Raw genomic sequence first — 15,882 nt, 5'->3', positions numbered from 1 at the left:
CATGGGGACAAATAGAAGAAGATGCCTTCACCCCAATAAGGCTCCCCTATATCACATACACAGCCTAACAAGACAATGCCAAGAATCCAACAACAGCATACGAATCAATATGGCTAACCTGATCCAAAACACCCACCCACCCCACCCACACATGAAAACAAAGACCACCACAGCCAATCACAAACAAACAACCACACCCTAGGCCAACCCCAACCTCTCTCACCACCAAAGGAACACAAGCGAATAGCAAAGAGAACCTGCACAAGCGACGCTGACACAAAACCCCACACATACATTAAGTAAAATAGAAGCATTGCCACCCGACCCCACCCACACTCACCATGCCCCCCACCTCTTTCCCCCTTTTCTTCCTAATGTAACACTAACGTCTCAACAAATGAAACTGATCGGTAGAAAATGAAACTTGAAAAAAGAGACCTTGCACATACTTTTGTAAACAAAGAAATCTTTAATTTAAAAATACGTTAAAAAAAAGAAGAAGCATCTTTTTCTGCCGTAAAGTAATGGTGATTTGTCATTTTCTCCCAATGGGGCACTGCAATTAGTTTTAATTATAGTTTCTTCAAACAAGCTGAGATCATAACCACGGTTTGAAAGCGACTTTGGGGCAAACCATAGTTATGATGAACCACAGTTTGTCCCGGTTTAGGCATAAACTGCAGTTAGTTGTACGGGAAGAAGTAGTGTATGCAGAAGTATGAGGCTTGTTTGCAGAAAGCTAAACCATAGTTTATCAAGGTGTCTGAATGCAGTCTGCATGAGAGAGCAAAATAGAAACATCCTCTTTTTTCTTTTCTTTTTTGCAAGGAGTACCAAAAAGCATAAAAATGAGGGTTGGTTTTCTCTGGGTGAGGGAAGATTGTGAAAATAGTTTCAGCTTAGCCTTTGTAGAAACTATCTTATGCGTATATTTAGAAAGGAAAGGAAAGGAAAACGTTAATATGTTTCAGATGACCACACATATATTTGCACTGATGGCAATTTACGGCATGCAATTTGATTAGGCATGCCCTGCTTACATATGAGAAGTCCATACAAAAGGCCGCCTCTTTCCTGCTTCCAGAGAGTTTCTGGTGCTCACTCCCCAGGTCTTTCCAAATGAGAACTTGTGACCTGTTTTTGAAGAAGCAGAAGGATTCACTGTTTATTTTGCTATTTTGTGTAACTTGTGACTAATGTTCAGGCATGGAAGGGAACATAATGAGTTACCAACTAGCCAATTACTTTAACACACTGCCTTTCTGCTAAAGCAGTTGAGGCACTTGCATTTTGCAATAATGGTTTACAATCTAAGAGACATGATACAAAAGGAAAAAGAAATATGGAGCGAAGAGGAAGTGTCTGTCTAATTGTTCTAGACTGAAGTCCTGCACTGGTAGCACTTGAATTGTGATCAGCCTATGGCAGTGAAACCTCAACAATGTGTGTTTACTTTTGCTGGCTCTACGCTGTACCTGGCAAACTTTCTTCTGTGTTCCAAAGAACCTCCTACTAGATGAGTTGCTAGAAATAGATCTGAAGAGGTAAGAGGTTTAGGCAATTTTACATGGTTGTACCGCCTCTACTTCTTTGATCTTAAGAAAGGTACCATACTTCCTGCTCAAGATATGTGTTTAGAGTGCTAGAAAAAGAGAAAAAGGCTTCAAAGGTATGCTTCTCTTTTTCTAAAGGCTAAACCTATTGACCTTCATGTAGCATCATAGAATTGTAGAGTTGGATAAGGACCACAAGGGCCATCAAGTCCAGCCCCCTGCAATGCAGGAATCTTTTCCCCAACGTGAGGTTTGAACCCAGGACCCTGAGATTAGGAGTCTCATGGTCCACCAAGTGAGCTATCCCAGCAGCATCCCTCCCTTACTTCATGGCTGAATGGGGATTTGAACCTTGGATGCCCAGGTCCTAGTCCAGTACTCTAACCACTGCACCGCACGACCTCTACAAGCCACCCAAAGTGTTTACTCATTGGTGGCAAAAGTGACTGTTTTAACTTGGGTTTACATCCCCAGAGACAAGTAGATTCTTGCTATGGTTCTTCCATTTAAAAAAAGATCACTACCACCTTTTCCACATATGCCCACTTCAGGAATAACACCAAAGCATGGTTTAGCATTACAGGAACAAACCTGGAATGAGCCTCAGTTTTATAGCAGACTCACAATCCTTATTTTGCAGAACAAGTGCAAACTTGCTTGCTGGTTCAGACACAACAGCAAACTGTGTTTTGCTGAAGACTCAAGAAGGGAAAGAAATGGCACATATGCTGAGAGGAGGAGGGGTCATGCAATCTTAAGGCTAGTTCCAGTCACATGAAACTATGGTTTGGTACTTTTGTCAAAACCAGACTTATATTTAAAAGTTATATCTTCTCCAGCAGTAGGAGAGGAGCAGCAGCCAGGACAACTGTAAAACAGGTACAACTTTCACCACCATCTCTGATCTTCTCTAGGTGCTTAAGCAAACAACTTTGGATTCTGGTCATGAAAATCCTTCATTATTGAAGTTCTTTGCTTCTGTGGGTGACCCAACACAGGGACAGGGTCAAGACAGCCTCCATACAGACTGTCTCGATTTTCATTTGTGAAATTGCCCTTTAACCTCTTTGCAAAATGCAATTCACTAAGGATTGGATCTGCATATGCCCAGGCAATGTTTCCACTTTACCTAATAGCTTATAACTGGGAGATTAAAAGGGCAGATGAAATGACCTAGATATACTTTATTTCCGGGTTTGCTTTTAATCTTCTCTAGCGAAATAGATTAAGGGTGTTTTTCTTTTTCTTTTAATGTGGATGGATTAACACAAATGGAACCACAAATTTAGGCTAGGGGGCAGGTGGGGAAACATACCTGGGATGTAGCCAGTGTAAGATGGAGGGAGACCCCTATCAGCTCTGTATATTGGCTTTCCGAGACTTTTTTGAACAGGATTTATCTTCCTGGGAGTAGAAGTTTGTTCACCCTCTGCTTTTTGAACACTGACTGACTCCGGGATGGTGGTACCCAATATTTTCTGGTCAGAGGGCAAACCAGGTGTTGCAGAAGAAGAAATCTGTCATGACAGAAATAATTCAGAGTAAAATTATGACACACTGACCTTCTCTCCTCCAGCTCTTATATATCCTCAATTGTCCAAAAGTCTTAAGGTATTCTGCTCAATCTCTCTTGCCGCCCCTTTTGCCTGGACCCCTTCCAGAACATAATGTGACATCATCTCCCCCCCCCTCCGCCAGCCTTCAAATCCTTCCTCGTTTCCCTTATTTTTCATGAAGACTTTCCTGGGTTTTGACAAACCACAGTTTCATGTCACATCTGAACTGGCAAAACAATGGTTTGTTCTTACACTGTGAACTAAGAAGGGAAGCCGGAATCAAACACTGGTTCCTAATCCTGATTTGAAGGGCTCATGCAAACTTTAATTTGCCAGATCAGATGTAGCACTGAACTGTGGTTTGCCCAAGCCCAGGAAGTTATTAGTGCAGGAGAAGAGAGGGAGATGTCACAACTTGATAACTTGTTTGCATAATGCCAAAGAATGGTTTAGTAGGTATCTAGATTGAGCCATTGACTTAAATTGGAGGAGCCCTGAAGTCCTAGATGCGTATCATCAAAACCAAATAGCACTGATACTTTCTGGAGTATGTGAAAGTCATAGTAATTCCTGAAACCTACATACCATAACTGTCTTGTCTCCTGGCTTTGTTAGGGTGAGTTGTCTTGTCTTGTTTGGTTTTGGTGGTGATTTTAAGTCTGCCTTTGCTCTTTCAATTGTCTGAACAGCTGAAGCAGTTGAAGGATCACAGTCATACAGAGGTCTTCGTGTAAAGAGATGGTGATTGGTATTCATTGGTGGGTATTCTGGGACACGGAGGGAAGTTTGCAACAGTTACTGGGATAAAAGCTGAACATGCATTTGAAATCAGGAAGGGATTGCTTTAATCCTAGATAATAAGGCTTAATGTTGGAATTTTATTATTGGTTGTCATCTTAAGATAGACAATTCAGCGGGTTGGCGTCCTCTTACATCCTTTTTCATTTTCCTTATAAAGAGTCTCAGTCTCTCATGCACTTTCCTATTAATGTCATGTGGCTTTGCACTATTGTTGGAAATGTCTGTTGCACACGGTTAGAACTGGGGATATTATGGTAATTTTCATGCTCTCTTTATTCCAAGGGAAAGTGGAATTGAACCACAGTATGATTTTCTCTTTATGAAATGGGGGGAAATAACCTTTTTCAACGTAGATTTCCACAGGGTACATGGCATGGCTGCCCAAATATATCCTTCAAATGAATTATTTGAACTCAAAAAATCAAAAATTACATATCTAGACCCAGTTCAGGTGTAATGCATGTGATCTGATAATCTTTCTGGAGTTTGTTAAACCAAGGTTTCCTATTATGTAAAAAAACGGGAAACTGTGGTTTAAGCTCTGACCGTAAACCAGGATTGCAGAACTTGGTTTGATCCTGGTTTGCAAACTACCATTGCAGTCAGAGCGTAAACCACAGTTTTGATGTAACAAGAAACGGTACATTAACAAACTCTGAAAATGTTGCGTTAAGATGCATGAGGGAATATGGGAGAGGAAGCATGCCCACATGACTCTTAAGTTTGGAAAAACCTTGGTTTGTCAGGTGAAAGATAATGTCATAGTTTTCATTCTCCCCCTCCCCCCCCACTTTCTCCTTAGATTCTTCCTGATATCCCATCAGAAGCACTTTCAAGGTACAGTGGCACCTCGGGTTACATACGCTTCAGGTTACAGACACTTCAGGTTACAGACTCCGCTAAGCCAGAAATAGTAAATCGGGTTAAGAACTTTGCTTCAGGATAAGAACAGAAATCGGGCAGCAGTGGCAGCGGGAGGCCCCATTAGCTAAAGTGGTACCTCAGGTTAAGAACAGTTTCAGGTTAAGGACGGACCTCCAGAACAAATTAAGTTCTTAACCCAAGGTACCACTGTAAAATAACCTGCGCAGATGTCTAACTTGCTACCAAAATAGACAGCATATTTGGATACTGAGTATGCAGAGAAGAAGAAGAGTTTGGATTTGATATCCCGCTTTATCACTACCCGAAGGAGTCTCAATGTGGCTAATATTCTCCTTTCCCTTCCTCCCCCACAACAAACACTCTGTGAGGTGAGTGGGGCTGAGAGACTTCGAAGAAGTGTGACTGGCCCAAGGTCACCCAGCAGCTGCATGTGGAGGAGCGGGGAAGCGAACCCGGTTCACCAGATTACGAGTCTACCGCTCTTAACCACTACACCACACTGGCTCTCAGAGAGGTAAAACAGAAGAAAAGTGGCAATCGATGTGCAGTACCACCATGTGCAGTACCACCCTTAAAAAGCGGGATCCATGGAGGATAAGGCTCTGTTTTACGTCTTTATGATTCTGAATACTAGTTGCTGGGAATCATAAGATGCTGGACCACATTGACCATTGGTCTGACCCAACACTGCTCTTCTCATGTTCTTAGGAATTATTGATGCTGGGGCAGGGGGTATTCTTCATTATAATTTTCTGAAATGTATTGAATCATACCTTAAAGACAGAAGTCTTACCATATGCAGTATTTCTGCCTCCTGCCCGCTGAGTATAATGACGACCACATGGCTGTCCAAGAAGATTTCCGTGCTCAGGTGTGTCAGCAGCAGTGTGGCTTAACCGCAGCAACTTTGCCTGACGGGCAAGCAGCTTTCTGGTGGCATTGCCGTAAGTTTCCCCAATAATGCTTTCAAGATTTGGAATGAAACCTGTGTATCTGGAAGAAGAAAAAGAAGACGATGAGGCTCAGTAGTGAACTTTTCATGTGCTGTGGCAGAACGTTGTGCACCATTAAGTCTATCCTCAACAGAGAACTACAGGAATAATCTTAAATTAGCAGAGAAAAATATCACTGTGAATTATATACCCAACACATGGAATCTAACAAAGGGGCAATATGAATGGACTCTCCGTGCCCTTACTACGGCAAAAAGGCAGGTATTGGAGAAGTGGAAAAATAAAAATGCAGTCTTCTTTAACAATTGAAGATATGTACAAACTCACTGCACATGAACAAGTTGAGTACAAACGTAGGCTTGCCGTGGACAAATTTAACAATATTTGGAATTCACTTTTATAAATACTGTATTAGATTGAGGTCTGGTTAACTACAATAACATTCTTTTCTTTTCTTTGGTAATGTATACATTATTTTGGTTCTGTTTTGTTTTCTGCACGGGTACTATTTGTTTTTTCTTCATCTTTTTGTGTCTTATCTTACTGTTGTGCACTTGTAATTATTGTACTTTTTATTTTTCAATAAAGGATGTGTGCATAATCTCTCTCTCTCTCACACACACACATACACACACACACACACAGAGGCAACTACAGCTAACAAAGTCCCCCTGACCAGCAGGCCAGTACGATGCTCCTGTTTGTCTTTCAGAATTTTTCCTGTTCAGTGTATCTTTAGAGAAAAGGGGAATAGGAATCAGTTTCCCTCCCAGTGTAGTGCCTAGCTGACTTCCCCAATAAAGCGAGTGTAATCAGTGGCGTAGCGTGGGGGGTGCAGGGGGGGGCGGCCACACCGGGCGCAACATCTGGGGGTTAGGGTTAGGGGGCGCAAATCCACGGGTTAGGGGGCGCAAATCCACGGGTTAGGGGGCGCAAATCCACGGGTTAGGGGGCACAAATTACTTGCCTTGCCCCGGGTGCTGACAACCCACGCTACGCCACTGAGTGTAATGTTCAAAGAAACTGCAGGAGCCCTGTGTATCCTCACAAGTCCTCAAAGCAAAGGGTGATTCATACAGAATACCATTAGCCATGACGTGCCTGTGCTCACCACGCTAGCCAGGTATAATATCCTGAGGAGCAACGTGAAGAATTTTGCCAACTTCCTGCTCCTGATCAGAAATTTGGAGAGGGAAGCAGTAAACAACTTCTTACTACTTGCCACAACAGTGTGTGATAATCAGCTTATCGGTATGCGAGGTGCACCCCACTTAATTAAACAATTTTCTGTAGTCCCCCCCCCCCAAAGTCTGGCTGAAGAGTAGTGACAGCTGAAAAAAAAAATCCTAATGTGCCCTGTTTTTGGATCTGTTTGCATATTTCCCTCCAGCACCGATTTATCTTCACTCAAGATTTAATCGGCTTTCAGTAGAAACTGACAGGCTATCAATAGCCCCATGGATTGGGAAGAAATATTTTCTTTGCAAAGTTCAGTTTTAAGCCCTTACCCTGGTATGTAGAAAGAATTGTACGAAAGCATTATTTCTGCTGATCCAAGGAGGGTTTTAAGTATCTGAGATTAGAAGACTGGCAGGCAGCAATTGTTCCTTCACTTCAAGCGCAGCCCAGAAATGAGAAATGTCAAGCATATCTTAGGCTCCCTTCGCTTGTCTAATAGCAACGCTTGGGCACCTAAGTTTTGTCACTATAGCTACTCAACTCAGCTGGGGCTAGAGTAAATAAAACGTGGAAAATGTAACACTGCCAGCCTGCACATTATGTTGGCAGCAAAGTACGTCGATTTTCCAAAACAAGCGTGGGGTTTTTAACCAGCGCTTGAATGTACTCATTCAAACCATGACTTAAAAACACATGGGGTGAAACCAATGTTAGTAATACTCAGAGTAGACCCATTGAAATCACTGGAGTTAAGGGGTCTATGTTTATAACTTTGGACATCACCTATATAAATGTAGTCATCCCCAACAGTGCATCTAGTAAGTATAATATGAGTAGTTAAGTATTTGCTTCAATGACCCTAGGATCAGTTTGGGGTGGGGGGCTGGGGCTGGAAAAAGGTAGACTTCTGTGAAAATATTCTTATGAGTTTGTGGGTACATGACACCCTAAATTTGTGAGTCCAGTAGCTGTTAGAATTTCATCAAGCCCTCTGAAGCCCTGGATCCAGGAAGGGTTAAAATATAATCCAGGCCAGTCTACTGATGAGGTAATTGCCTGGGAGATGAGCCATTAAGAAAACAAAAGGAAGATGATAGCCCATTATGGAGAGGGGCTCTGGGGCAGACAGCAAGTGGGTAGGACCCCTCCTCCAGCCCTTGGTTAGCGAAAGGAGAAAGGTAGAGCCTTTAGAGTTGACCTAGGAAAAAAGGTTGCAATCTGTTAAAGGTGACAAGCTGGAGAGATGGTCAGAGCACGGTGTCTGATCCCAAACCTCCCACTGCCTTGTGGGAGAAGCAAAGGCTAAGGAGTAAACCCTTCACAAATCTGGAGTGGAGTCCCTAAGACTGTTGGATGGTGCCTTGTATACCTCCTTCTGGAAACTCTTGCATCCAAGCTGGTGCCAAACCTATAGTTCTGCTTTCCTTTGGACCCGGGTGGCACTGTGGGTTAAGCCACGGAGCCTAGGGCTTGCCGATCAGGTCGGCGATTCAAATCCCTGAGACGGGGTGAGCTCCCATTGCTCGGTCCCTTCTCTTGCCCACCTAGCAGTTCGAAAGCACAAAGTACAAGTAGATAAATAGGTACCACTCCGGCAGGAAGGTAAATGGCATTTCCCTGTGCTGCTCTGGTTCGCCAGAAGCGGCTTAGTCATGCTGGCCACATGACCCGGAAGCTGTACGCCGGCTCCCTCAGCCAATAAAGCGAGATGAACGCTGCAACCCCAGAGTCGGCCACGACTGGACCTAATGGTCAGGGGTCCCTTTACCTTAGTGAGGCTGAGAGAGGGGTCGTGTCTGGGCAGCCCAGGACCTCCATCCACACTGCCCAGGCCTGCACCCCAGGGAAGTCACTTTGGTGCTGCCAACACAGTGGTTTGACTTCACCCCCCAGAGGTATCTCTCAAGGCAGATGGATGCCAACTAACTAATAGAATTGTACAGTTTTCATATTGGATCAGATTATTCTAAGGTGTGTGTACTGCGCCTTTTGTTGCTGCAAACCGCCTTGTGTATAGCAAAGTAGAAATGGCGGTATACCTTAAGTGAAAGGAAAGTAAGGATGATAATTAGATAAAATAAAGGGTGAGGATTTGCTGAATTAAATTTTTGAAATGGGAACGCAGAAAGGGGAGGTATGAGGAGGTCGGTGAAATAAGTTTTAAGAAAATAAGGTATTGAAATTATACTTGTTCTTTTTTATGTTATCTTTGTGTGTGTGTGTATTGTTATGTTTGTTATAATTTGTAAAATCTTAATAAATATTTATATATATAAAAAAAGAAATGGCGGTATACCACTCTACACCAGTAGAGTGGCTGGGGAAGCCCAGCCAGATGGGCGGGGTATAAATAATAAATTATTATTATTATTATTATTATTATTATTATTATACAAATTAAAAGTGAAATTGAAGGAAATGAAAAGACCACGAGGGTCATCTAGCCTGACCCCCTGCAAGGCAGGAATCTTTTTGCCCAATGTGGGGCTCGGATCCAAGATCCTGAGATCAGGAGTCTCATACTTAACCAAGAGAGCTATTTATTTAATTGCTTTTTTAAAATTGTCATCTCTCTGTCCCCCCAAGGGAATGTTTTTAAGGTGTTCTCATTTTTACCTGTCAGCTGCCTTTAGTCCCTGCCAGGAGGGAAATGTGGGGTATAAATAATTACATAATAATAATAACCCCCCAAAGGCCTTGTATGCTGCTGCGGGTCTTTATACCTGAGGAAAGCCTCCATGAGGGACAACCAAGGCTTCCTTTTGTGGTGGCGGAGCAGAGTGCTCTAACCAAGACCCCCCCAAGTGCCCCTATTTTCCAGTGACAGTCCCAGATTTACAGAAGCCATCCCTTTTTCTGATTTGATCCGGCTTTTCCTTAGGACATCCCTATTTTCATCTGAGAAATGTTGGAGGCTTTGGCGTTATCCTACCCCCTGAAAGCCATCTGAAGGCAGCCATGTATAGGGAAGTTATTTTTTTTAACGATTAATGTTTTGTTATGTTTTTATATATGTTGGAAGTCTCTCAGAGCAGCTAGAAACAATGCAGTCAGATGAGTGGGTGGGGTATAAATAGTAAAATTATTATTTTTATTCTACAATAGGACACCCGTGTTTTCATCGGGGAAATGTTGGAGGGTATACAGGGCCGGATTTAGGTTTCATGAGGCCCTAAGCTACTGAAAGTAATGGAGCCCTTTATATGTCCATCTGTCAATAACAAATTATTGCTGTTTCTTTGTGCTGAGTATATGCTATATGGTAATTTATGGACCTAATCGGTAACTAAAGCTATTTGCACATGCAGAATGTAGTCACCCTATATATAGAAATGAGCAAACCAGTGATATTTTAGGGAGCAGACTAGCAGGCGGGGCCCAATACTTACATCATAGGAGCCTACATAACTCAAAACACTGTTGCTGTATGTACGGTAGGTTTTATTTGTTTTTTATCTTATATTTTGGAAATGTACACCCATTTTTTCCCCTTTAAATTTTTTTTGGGGCCCCAAGAGAGTGGGGCCCTAAGCTATAGCTTGTTTAGCTTATACAGTGTTACCTTGGGTTATAATAATAATATAATAATAATTTATTATTTATACCCCGCCCATCTGGCTGGGTTTCCCCAGCCACTCTGGGCGGCTTCCAAAAGAATATTAAAATACTATGATACATCAAACATTAAAAGCTTCCCTAAACAGGGCTGCCTTCAGATGTCTTCTAAAAGTCTGGTAGTTGTTGTTCTCTTTGACATCTGGTGGGAGGGCGTTCCACAGGGAGGGCGCCACTACCAAGAAGGCCCTCTGCCTGGTTCCCTGTAACTTGGCTTCTCGCAGTGAGGGAACCGCCAGAAGGCCCTTGGAGCTGGACCTCAGTGTCCGGGTAGAACGATGGGGGTGGAGACGCTCCTTCAGATATACTGGACCAAGGCCGTTTAGGGCTTTAAAGGTCAGCACCAACACTTTGAATTGTGCTCGGAAACGTACTGGGAGCCAATGTAGGTCTTTCAAGACCGGTGTTATATGGTCTCGGCGGCCGTTCCCAGTCACCAGTCTGGCTGCTGCATTCTGGGTTAGTTAGTTAATTCGTTCCGGAGGTCTGTTCTTAACCTGAAACTGTTCTTAACCTGAGGGACCACTTTAGCTAATGGGGCCTCCTGCTGCTGCCACATCGCCGGAGCACGATTTCTGTTCTCATCCTGAAGCAAAGTTCTTAACCCGAGGTACTATTTCTGGGTTAGCAGCGTCTGTAACCTGAAGCTTATGTAACCTGAGGTACCACTGTACATAAATCCGGCACTGATGGAGCCCTGCTGCTTTGGCTGCCCCTGACTGTGTTTTGCAGGGGGTTGGACTAGATCAGTGTTTCCCAACCACTGTTCCGCGGCACAGTGTGCCGCGAGATGTTGCCTGGTGTGCCGCGAGATGTTGCCTGGAGGGAGGCGGGCGAGTCGGGCGGTGAGAGGCGGGGCAGCGGCGGCGAGGAGAGGCCGCCCAGCGCGGGGCTCTCGCCGTCTGCCTGCCTGGCTGCCTGCGAGCTCGGCGGGCAGCACCTCAGTCCGCAGCGCCCGCCTCGCGGCTCTCATTCCCTGCCCCTGCCAAAGCTCACCCAGCCAAGCCGCGTTCTCCTTCCTGCCTCGCTTTGCTGCCTCCCCCCCCCCACCCCCAAAGCTTGGAGGTTCCCCGGCAAGGGGGAGGGAAAAAAATTGAAACTTACACTTTCGTGCGTCCCTCCCGGCGTGACGCTGCGCGCTGACGTCACGGGGCTGTAATGGTGGTGTGCCTCAAGATTTTTTTCATCAAACAAGTGTGCCTTTGCCCAAAAAAGGTTGGGAAACACTGGACTAGATGATCCTAAGGGTCTACAACTCTGACCAAAGAAGAGGGGCAGACAAAACTGATGAACGTCGAGATGGCAAAGCTTCCAGGCAGAATTAGAAACCAGGAAGAGGACCTCTTTCATAAAGAATGGGGAAAGCTTATAATTTATTGGAAAAGCTATTGTAAAGATTGGTAGGATTGACAGAAAACCTGTAGTAAAAATTTGAACTATGGATGGACAAATGATTTATCAAAATAGAGTTATGAAAGGGGTGCAGAGGGGGAAATCACTACATTAAGATGGTGCACTGGCTGGAGGGGATGCTAAGCAGCACGTCGGGGATGCCAAAGTCTTGGAGCGAGGAGTTCCATCGGCCCTTCCTGGTTAGAGAAAGAGGGAGGGAGGGAGAGAGAGAGAGAGAGGGAGAGAGAAAGAGGCGATAGAAGAATGGCAGATGAAAACGATGGATTTTTCGGAGCTAGCTGACCTAACCGGAAGAGTCCGCGACCAGAAGGAGGAGGAGTATCAGGAAGAGTGGATTAAATTTAACGATTAGTTAGCTAGATATGTTAAATTAAATTGACTGAAAACAGCTAGCAGATACTTAATTGGCTTAGGATTTTATTTATGTTAAGCGTCGAATTAATAGGTTTAATTTCATAATGTGAAGATCTAAGGATGTTAATGTTTAGGTTAAATTTTATAAGAACTGTGATTTGGAAAACCGTTAAAAGGACGTGCAATGAAATTCAACCAAGGGGAAGCAAGGAGGTCACTTAACAATGTTAAGAAGTGTAATTTCCAATAAGGCTATGATTTATGTTTGCTTGTCTTATGTGTTTGTTTATAATGTTGTGAAAACCAATAAAAAAATTGGAGGGGGAAAAAGAGAGAGACCCTAGGTTGTGGGTGGGGAACGTATTCTTAGTATTGTTGACGTCGTTCATTATTATCAGCGTTGTTGTTTTTCTGGAGAGAAATGTGGGGGAATTCACCAAGTTTGCTTGTTTCATAATGTGAAGATCTAAGGATGTTAATGTTTAGGTTAAATTTTATAAGATTTGGAAAACCGTTAAAAGGACATGCGATGAAATTCAACCAAGGGGAAGCGAGGAAGTCACTTAACAATGTTAAGAAGTGTAATTTCCAATAAGGCTATGGTTTATGCTTGTTTGTCTTGTGTGTTTGTTTATAATGTTGTGAAAACCAATAAAAAAAATTTGAAAAAAGGAGAGACAGGGAGGGAGAGGGACTCTCGCCCACGCCGCCCGCCAGCCCGGCATGAGGCGGTTGCGGCAGCCGCTGAAGCGCCGCCCTTCTGCGTCCCTCCTCTTCCTCCTCCTACATTGGTAGGATTGACAGAAAATTTGAACTACGGATGGACAAATGATTTATAAAAATAGTTTTGAAAGGGATGCAGAGGGGGGAATCACTACATTAAGATGCTGGACTGGCTGGAGGGGATGCTAAGCAGCACTTCGGGGCTGCCAAAGTCTTGGAGCGAGGAGTTCCATCGGCCCTTCCTCGCCCGAGAAAGAGGGAGGGGGACTCTCGCCCACGCCGCCCGCCAGCCCGGCATGAGGCGGTTGCGGCGGCCGCTGAAGCGCCGCCCTTCTGCGTCCCTCCTCTTCCTCCTCCCTCAGGCCGCCTCCTCAGCCGCTGCCGCCTCCGGCTTCCCCTGGCAGCGCGGCGGAAGTCTCGCAAGAGAGGGGCTGCTGCCACCCGTCTCCTCACGACGCGCCCCTGAGGGGGGAAAGGGAGAGAGACGGGGACGCGCGCTCTCTGCTCTCTCGAGGACCCCGAGCCGCGGCTTCCCTCAGAGCCGGGCGAGCATGGCAGACGGAGCTCACGCCCTGCTCGGCGGCGGCAGCGGCGGCAGCCGGGGCTCCAGCCCCTCCGCCAGCCCCCTCCTAGGCAGAGGGGGAAAGAGCCGCTCGCTGCCCACCACCACCACCACGTCGTCGTCTTCGTCGTCGTCCTCCGCCTCTTCGCTGCACCAGCAACGGCGGACGCCGCCCGCGTCGCCCAAGCAGCAGCAGCAGCAGCCGCCGCAGCATCAACAAGCGGCGTCTCGTGGGAACGCGCCCGGGCATTGCTTCAAGAGGGTGACCCTCACCAAGCCCACCTTCTGCCACTACTGCACCGACTTCATCTGGGGGCTGGCCGGGTACCTGTGCGAAGGTAAAGGCGGGCTCGGGTGGGGGGGGGAGAGAGGGAAAGCGAGAGCGCGCGCGCGTGGGAGGGAGGGAGACTCCTGCAAATCGATCGATCGATCGATTGATTAATTTGTATCCCGCTCTCCAGACGAAAACCTCAGGGCGGTTCACAGCATACAGATACCACACACACACACACACACACACACACAAATGCATAATAAAAAACAAGAACGTGAATCTCCTCACGACCCCTAGTGGGGGAATTACCAATACAAGAATTGTGGGTTAGGCGTGAGACCCTGAATTAATCAATATGTTTATTGGTATGCCGCCCCCCACCCGAAGAATTCAGGTGGTTCATAACATATGAGTACAATGTACACGCAGGCACGGAATACATGATAAAAACAAGAATAATCTCCTCACGACCCGTATCGGGGAAATTATCCATAGAAGAATCATAGAATTGTTGGAAGGGACCTTAAGGGTCATCTAGGCCAACCCCCTGCAGTGCAGGAATATTTCACCTAATGTGACGATCGCAGCCGTGACCCTGAGATTAAAAGTCTCCTGCTCTGCCGAATGAGCTGATGTGCTTATGTGTGTATGTGTGAGACCCTGGATTGATTGATTGATTGATTGATCGATCGATCTATTTATCTAGTTAGTTAGTTATTTTGGGGTCTGCATAAAAGGCGGATCTACACGGATCCTCATGGATCCTCCACTTTTTTAAAATTAATTCCAACAAATGCAGTGTCAAATCACACCTAGAAGGCACGCCTACAAACTGGACTATAAAAAACGTGGATCCAACACTTTGCCGCGCTGCAGTACCATAAAAACATGGATCCGAGGCACGGATCCTCATGAATTCATATGATTTTTATATTGAAACAAAATAAAAACACCATGCTACTGTAGACCACATCTTAGTCTGTAGGAGGAACCAAAAAAATCACGCATCCACTGTTTCGTGGTGCCGCAATGGCGCAAAAACATGGTTAAAAAACACGGATCCTCATGAATCCTCATGATTTTTGCACTAGATCAGCCCAAACTCACTTTCAAATTACACATCATGTCCAGGGGCACAACATCCACCACAGAAATCACGGATCCATGGCTTCCTGGCCATACCATGGCACAAAAACGTGGTTTTCAAGAACAGATCCTCATGGATCCTCACACTTTGTGCATTGGACCAACCCAAACTCACTGTCAAATCACACATCATAGCCAGGGGCACAACCTACACCACAAAAAACTCAGATCCACGCCTGCCTGACCACGCCCTGGCCCAAAAACGTGGTTCCGAAGCACGGATCCTCATGAATCCTTATGATTTTTGCACTAGATCAACCCAAAGTCACCATCAGATCAAACATCATGGCCATGGGCACAGCATCCACCACAAAAATCATGGATCCACGGCTTCCTGGCGAAACCGTGGCTCAAAAACGTGGTTTTCAAGAACGGATCTTCATGGATCCTCACGCTTTTTGCATCGGGCCACCCCAAACTCACCATCAAATCACACATCATGTCCAGGGGCACAGCCTGCACCACAAAAATCACGGATCCACGGCTTCCTGACCATACCGTGGCCCAAAAACGTGGTTTTGAAGCACGGATCCTCATGGATCCTCACGCTTTTTGCATCGGGCCACCCCAAACTCACCGTCAAATCACACATCATGTCCAGAGGCACAGCCTGCACCACAAAAATCACGGATCCGCGGCTTCCTGACCACACCGTGGCCCAAAAACGTGGTTTTGAAGCACGGATCCTCATGGGTCCTCATGCTTTTTGCATTGGGCCACCCCAAACTCACCGTCAAATCACACATCATGTCCAGGGGCACTGCCTGCACCACAGAAAACTCGGATCCACGGCTTCCTGGCCACTCCAAGGCCCAAAAACGTGGTTCCGAAGCACGGATCCTCATGGATCCTCACGCTTTTTGCATTG

General features: G+C 45.4%; 2 protein-coding genes across 4 annotated transcripts in view; one reads left to right on the top strand and one right to left on the bottom strand.

Moving 5' to 3' along the window:
- Positions 1 to 961: 961 nt before the first annotated feature.
- LOC310696446 (ciliary microtubule inner protein 2B-like) lies at positions 962 to 12,755 on the bottom strand. 2 transcript variants are annotated; one of them, XM_083481999.1, is made up of 5 exons: positions 12,649 to 12,755; positions 5,589 to 5,788; positions 3,695 to 3,876; positions 2,869 to 3,070; positions 962 to 1,134 (listed from the first exon to the last, which is right to left on the bottom strand). In XM_083481999.1, exons 1-5 carry the CDS (start codon positions 12,696 to 12,698, stop codon positions 1,037 to 1,039), a joined length of 732 nt encoding a protein of 243 aa, XP_083338125.1. In that variant the 5' UTR covers positions 12,699 to 12,755; the 3' UTR covers positions 962 to 1,036. The 2 variants fall into 2 exon arrangements, with proteins under 2 accessions (XP_083338125.1, XP_083338126.1); XM_083482000.1 differs by lacking the exon at positions 12,649 to 12,755 and adding an exon at positions 7,257 to 8,389.
- Positions 12,756 to 13,187: 432 nt separating this feature from the next.
- The window catches only part of DGKQ (diacylglycerol kinase theta), an 87,439-nt gene continuing 84,744 nt past the window's right edge, over positions 13,188 to 15,882 (top strand). For both annotated transcript variants that reach the window (XR_014520548.1, XM_083481690.1), the window contains exon 1: positions 13,188 to 13,932. Coding sequence is in view for 1 of the 2 variants with exons in the window: in XM_083481690.1 (XP_083337816.1) it covers positions 13,194 to 13,932 (739 nt within the window). In the remaining variant the exon portion in view is untranslated. The remainder of the gene's footprint in view (positions 13,933 to 15,882) is intronic.

Source organism: Podarcis liolepis (genome assembly GCF_965112155.1).
Source record: "Podarcis liolepis genome assembly, chromosome: 17".
In the NCBI taxonomy this organism is placed as follows: Eukaryota; Metazoa; Chordata; class Lepidosauria; order Squamata; family Lacertidae; genus Podarcis; species Podarcis liolepis.
This window is presented reverse-complemented; position numbering and strand designations above follow the sequence as displayed.

What these genes read in the sequence shown, in the direction of transcription:
- LOC310696446 (XM_083481999.1), bottom strand. Translation starts at nt 12,698, where the DNA reads ATGAACGACGTCAACAATACTAAGAATACGTTCCCCACCCACAACCTA. An exon ending in AGGCAGAAATACTGCATATG is followed by an intron (nt 3,877 to 5,588) that starts GTAAGACTTCTG and finishes TCCGTGTCCCAG; the next exon opens with AATACCCACCAATGAATACC. An exon ending in CAGGAGACAAGACAGTTATG is followed by an intron (nt 3,071 to 3,694) that starts GTATGTAGGTTT and finishes CTGTCATGACAG; the next exon opens with ATTTCTTCTTCTGCAACACC.